This window comes from Macadamia integrifolia, unplaced genomic scaffold, assembly GCF_013358625.1.
Source record: "Macadamia integrifolia cultivar HAES 741 unplaced genomic scaffold, SCU_Mint_v3 scaffold_260A, whole genome shotgun sequence".
Lineage (NCBI taxonomy): Eukaryota > Viridiplantae > Streptophyta > Magnoliopsida > Proteales > Proteaceae > Macadamia > Macadamia integrifolia.
The window spans coordinates 49,283-55,522 of record NW_024870658.1 but is presented as its reverse complement, the minus strand read 5'-3'; the positions used below and the strand labels follow the sequence as shown (position 1 = coordinate 55,522).

At 37.6% G+C, this 6,240-nt stretch overlaps 1 protein-coding gene across 1 annotated transcript; it reads left to right on the top strand.

Annotated features, from left to right (window-relative positions):
• Positions 1-255: 255 nt before the first annotated feature.
• LOC122071547 (enolase 1-like) lies at positions 256-6,017 on the top strand. Its single transcript, XM_042635916.1, has 17 exons — positions 256-410; positions 665-728; positions 1,041-1,105; positions 1,391-1,438; positions 1,730-1,816; positions 1,902-1,982; positions 2,718-2,819; positions 2,906-2,986; positions 4,041-4,115; positions 4,253-4,315; positions 4,412-4,489; positions 4,602-4,796; positions 4,955-5,005; positions 5,108-5,196; positions 5,288-5,339; positions 5,437-5,493; positions 5,624-6,017. The coding sequence occupies exons 1-17, from the start codon at positions 345-347 to the stop codon at positions 5,702-5,704; spliced, it is 1,335 nt and encodes a 444-aa protein (XP_042491850.1). The 5' UTR covers positions 256-344; the 3' UTR covers positions 5,705-6,017.
• The last annotated feature ends 223 nt before the right edge of the window (positions 6,018-6,240 follow it).

The following is a 6,240-nucleotide window of genomic DNA, read 5'->3' as shown; positions in this document are numbered from 1 at the left end:
CTAATATTCGTTACCGAATTGACGGGAGAAATTGGGCCCACCGTTACCAGAAATCTATGGATGGTTTATTTACCCAACGATAAAACAGTAAAAAGTAAATGTGTGAAACCACCAGCACTATCGCACACCGACTCCCGACGTGGTAATGTCAAAAGGGTTGAAATCTAAAAACAGGCGGCCAACGATGTTTCCACAATCGTCAGTTCCAAAGCCAAATCCAACGGCTACAATCGATCCTTTTCCTCTACATATATGAATGCTTCTACAGCTCAGTTGTCACTCTTTCTGAATTCACTTCTCTCTTTCTTCTCTCAAGTTCCGAACCAGATCTCTGAGCTTCATTAATGGCGACGATCCAATCCGTCAAAGCAAGACAGATCTTCGACAGTCGTGGTAATCCAACAGTTGAGGTTCGATTAGTTCTTCCTTTCTTCTCTGCCGATCCATTTTCGTTATCAATTTTAACTTTCCTGATGCATGATCTGTTTGTTTTGGAAGTAATCGAGTTGCTAATGAACGTTTAACATCGAGAGTAGAATCTGTTGGATCTTACTCTTTGAATCGAAGTCATAGACTCTCATCCGATGATTCTTTCATCTGATCATCTCAAATGAGATATAAATTGCTTATTTTTCTTACATCAACGATGGATGTGGATTTGTAGGTCGATGTTATACTAACAGATGGTACCCTTGCCAGAGCCGCAGTTCCTAGTGGTGCATCCACTGGTGAGTTTATCAGTTCTGTTTTTTAGTGTTTTTTTGATTTTCTGTTGTTATATTTTGATCGAGAGAGAATGAATCCTTCATTTTTGTTGCTATTATCGTATATTAACTGGAAGATGTAAATCATGCTTGATAAATTGGTTAGGAAAATGATGAGACCTTGTGTGTTGATGTTCTTCAAAAGGGACAAAGATTTCCTACTATTGAAGAACACTATCTTTGGGATTGAAATATTATCATCTTGTACAGATTGGTCTTTTAAGTTCCACTTTTGAAAGTTTAGTTTCATTATCCCCCCTCCTCCTCTTCTTCCAGGGATTTATGAGGCACTTGAAATGCGAGATGGAGGGTCAGATTACTTGGGAAAAGGTGTTTTGAAGGTATTGTATTTTCCTCCTCATTTTTCCTTTTGGCTACAGAGTGAACACAAGAGAAGTTTGATAGGATAAATGGATCTGTCATCTTCTTTTGCTGGTATATGCTAGTTCATGGTATGGAACTATATATTCTACCTATTTTCCTTGAATTTCTGGTAGTATGGAGTTACATAGCTTGATGTTTTATTTTATTTAAATAATTCATGAGCATCTTTGGATCATAGTTGTTTGTCAGAAATATCCCATCAATGCAAGCTTGTTTACTGACTTGTTTCTCTGCAAATGTAGGCTGTTGAGAATGTCAATAGTATTATTGGTCCAGCATTGGTTGGCAAGGTTTGTTTCATCCAATCGTTTTCTTCAAAAGATTAGTGTGATCATCAATCTCGTTAAAAAAATCAGGCTTGAATACGTAACAAAAATATCTGATGTTTTTAGTTCCATTTGATTTGTTACTTGGAGCTCACCAATTTGGGTTATAACTCACAGTTTCTAGCTCATGAACAGAGTTTTGAACTGTGTTGTACTATTAATTTTTAAACAATTTGTAGAGGCACACAATTATTAATTTTCTTCTATCTCTGCTGCGTCTGAACCACTATCTTCTTATGTAATTGCTTTAAACAGGACCCAACTGAACAAACTAGTATTGACAACTACATGGTGCAACAGCTTGATGGAACAGTTAATGAATGGGGCTGGTGCAAACAGAAGGTGCTCAACATGGTTTCCATTGTTAACTTGCATATACTTTTGTGCTCGATGCAGTTTCATTCAATTTTTATTAATCTTATTTCAGCTTGGAGCAAACGCGATATTGGCAGTTTCTCTTGCAGTCTGCAAAGCAGGGGCTACCGTTAAGAAGATACCACTTTACAAGGTATATAATTCATAAGCATCATATTCATATAGAATCGGTAGATTTTTCTCTTTGTACTTTTGGGTTTTGATAGGTGGTTATGGGATTTTCATGGAGTCCTCAATTACCTAGCCCTTTTGATACATTAGTCAATTGGGATGAGAATTTTGTCTTGATGGAAAATATGTTCCGTATACCCCTCAGATTCCTTCATAAAACTACCCCTTCCCTTTTGGAGTTATTACATGCCAATTCAAACCATCCAATTGTTGGACATCAGCATTGGCTTAGTTGCCTAAGTACACTTTTAGTTAGCCCTACAGAATCACCCTTTTGTTTTAGTATAAATAGTGTCGAATTCAAGAATTTCTTATATAAGTTCCAGTAAAAGGGGGTTTAAAACCTGGAATTGGTGGTTTTTTTTTTTTTTTTTCCTTTTAATTATGTTGTTATTTGGGTGCTGTGTTGCTGAGTTTTATCAGCTTTTATGGGAAGGTAAGCTTGTTTAAACTACCACATGAAGATTTGAAGCATGTGAGTCCTGTAGCTACATGAGTCATGTAGCAAAATGGTAGTGGGCTGTGTTCAAGACCCCTTGTTACCTACCTATTCCTCCAACTTAAGAAAGGAAATGAATTTTTCTTTTGGGTACCGGAAAGGACATGATATTTGTTGGTCATTGGAGATTTTCTATTTATGTGAGAATAATGGTCTAATTTCTCTCTCTCTCTCTCTCTCTCCCTCTTTGTGATGCAGCATATTGCTAACCTTGCTGGTAACAAGACCTTGGTGCTACCAGTTCCTGCTTTCAATGTCATCAATGGCGGATCACATGCAGGAAACAAACTTGCAATGCAGGCAATGCTTCTATATATCTATTTATCATACGTCAAATACAAGATGCTCATCTTGGTTTTGAATTTCTGATTGGCATGTGATTGCAGGAGTTCATGATCCTACCTGTGGGAGCTTCATCTTTCAAAGAGGCCATGAAGATGGGAGTGGAAGTATATCACAATTTGAAGGTATGCATCTCACATACATTCTGTTTCATCTGTTGGTTATTCAGTACAGATTGTTTCATATTCAGTTCAATCTAATTTACCAGTTGCTCTTTGTATATCCAAGTCTCCCAACTCACCCTCCTGTATGAAATTTCCAATTGCAAACAAAGTATACAGTTACTATGTTGGCAGAAATTGAAAAGATTTTGTCAAGAATATTCAGGGCATGCATTTCAGCATACTGTGGATGAATACACATACATGTTGGAAATAGGGAACCTGTACGTCGTTCATATAGCCAGAAGGGTCTGGATCCACCATCTGATGAGTGTCACTGAGAAGATAAATAGGATGAGATGGATCTCTTTTTTTTGATATGTGTGTCTATATATATATATATATATATATATATATACATACATATATATTTCATTTTATGAGAGGAATGAAACGTATCTTGATGAGATGTTCCTAAATAATACAAGCAGTTGACTTCTCTTTTAAATGTTCAAAACAGTATGACACATGGGATCACTAGATTGGACTAAGTGTTAGTACGGAAGATTCTGAACAAAAAGGAATTTGTGTATTCCTCACACTCAGATTTGTATCTGGTGGGAAGCAAAATTGCCAACACATGTGCTTTTGATGGGGGTTTGCAGGAATGCATAACTGAGAGTCTACTTTGCACTGGACCAACCTCTCAGTGGAACCCATTGTATGGCTGCAATGCCAGCCTTTTTTTTGTTTTTTTGCTTTGGGGGGGGGGGGATGGTAGGGTTCATCTACAATTTGGTTCATGTGGTGTCTGAATTATAGTGCTATTTAATGACTTCACTAATTCTGCCATGAGGTGAATACGTTCAACAAGTAGACATGAATGGAAGATAACTATTCCCTAATATGACATCCACTGGATGCAGAATTCGTCTCATATATTCCCCTTGGTACCCCTGTATCATTTGAGTGGAACGGCAGATTTGTTAATTTTTCTGTTAAATAAACACCTATTGTTTGGATCTCACGTTTTCTGTCACTGCCCTACATTTGTATGCTAATTGCACATCTTTTACAGTCTGTGATAAAGAAGAAATATGGCCAAGATGCAACAAATGTTGGTGATGAAGGTGGCTTTGCCCCCAATATTCAGGTCAGCCATTTCTGAATGATGATGTGTCTTTGTTTTGTTCTAGTGAGTCAATAGAGTTGTCTTATTGTGTTTGTAAACATATCTCATCTGCTAGCACATTTGTTCTTATTCTCAATCTCATGCTTCTGTGAGTTCAGGAGAACAAGGAGGGCCTTGAGTTGCTCAAGACTGCCATTGCTAAAGCAGGTTACACTGAACAAGTAAGTCATTTAATTGGAACCTTTTTATTAACATTCCCCAAGTTCAGTGTGATTTTCTGAGAAGTGCGGACTAAAAAAATTCATCCTTCTCCCCAGGTGGTTATTGGAATGGATGTTGCTGCTTCTGAGTTTTATGGAACTGACAAAACATATGATTTGAACTTCAAAGAAGAGGTCTCTCGCTCTCTCCCTCTTCCCCCACCCTTACTCGCTTCCTTTTCTCTATGGTTGAGTGTTAATGATTGAATGAGTGTTTATGGGTACCGAATTGGTTTAACCATTGCAGAAAAATGACGGGTCGCAAAAGATCTCAGGAGATGCCCTTAAAGATGTTTACAAGTCATTTGTGGCTGATTACCCAATCGTATCTATTGAGGATCCATTTGACCAAGATGACTGGGAACACTACTCTAAGATGACTGCTGAAATTGGAGAGAAAGTACAGATTGTGGGAGATGATCTCTTGGTCACTAACCCAAAGGTCAGTATAAAATATTTGGTATTTTTCCTAATCATGTATAAATGTCTTTGTGCTGGTGTCCTCGACAAGAGCTAGGGAATGCATGCATGAAAGCGATAAACACATTTAAAGTTATTTAAAATATCTAATCTCCCTTAATGTATAATTCATATTTACAGAGGGTCGAGAAAGCAATCAAGGAGAAATCATGCAATGCCCTTCTTCTCAAGGTACTGATGTTTTCATTTTGCATTGAGGACTTCTTTCTTTAGATTCCCAGTTAGAATCAGAAACAATAATGCATCAATCTCTGTGTTCATGGTTTGGGACAGGTTAACCAAATTGGGTCTGTTACTGAGAGCATTGAAGCTGTGAAGATGTCCAAGCGGGCTGGTTGGGGCGTCATGGCCAGCCACCGCAGGTATGAAACTCAAACCTTTTATACTTTTTATGTGACTATCTATTCTGCCATTCAAATTTCAATATTATAATGTGGGTTGTATTTGTTGTAGTGGAGAGACGGAGGACACTTTCATTGCAGATCTCTCCGTGGGTTTGGCCACGGTAATTTTTAGTTGATTTCATATAAATCCAGCATGTAACTTAAGCCATTATTTCATTCAAAAACTGACTCTTTTGCAAAAAAACTTCTTCAAATCAGGGTCAGATTAAGACCGGAGCTCCTTGCAGGTCAGAGCGTCTGGCAAAGTACAATCAGGTAGCTTTTTTTATTGTGTGCTTGTTTGGTCTTAGTTCATGAGATGGATATAGTTAATTGGCTATATAATACTGGAACGAGGCTGGTATAGGCGGAATGTTTTATTTACATTGTTCTTTGTTATGTGCAGCTCCTGAGGATTGAGGAGGAGCTTGGGTCAGAAGCAATTTATGCTGGAGCCAACTTCCGCAAGCCTGTTGAGCCCTACTAGATTTTGGGAAAGAGTGAGGATTGTGTATGCGGCATTAGTAGATTTGTGCAGCATTTGATTGCAACTAATAAGTTAATTGTAGTCGTAGAAGGTAAATAAGTTTGATGGTTTGAATGAGGAAAACAGACTTATTTTTTGAGTTTCTTGTAGTGTGCATTCAAAATGAGCCCCTGGTAGTAAGATGGATATAAGCGTAATGGAGTATGCAGTTCTGGGTGCAGCACTAAATTATACCCTCTTCCCTGTGGCTATAATATGTGAACCCATTTTATATCTGCTATTTCTAATATAAGAGAGTGTTCTTTTTTATTTACTTTCCTTTGTATTGCAGCCACCACAAGATTGAGAGCTTTGGTAAAAGCTTGATATGTGTATTCATAAGAAGGGTATAAATACAAGATAGTGATGCCCATACTAGATTAGATAGCTACTAGATAACACAATATTTACAGAACAGCCCTTTCAAATTCAAAATAGTGAATAGACACCATTTGAAGTTTAGATATAAGAAAACCAAGATGCATAGACGTGTAAGC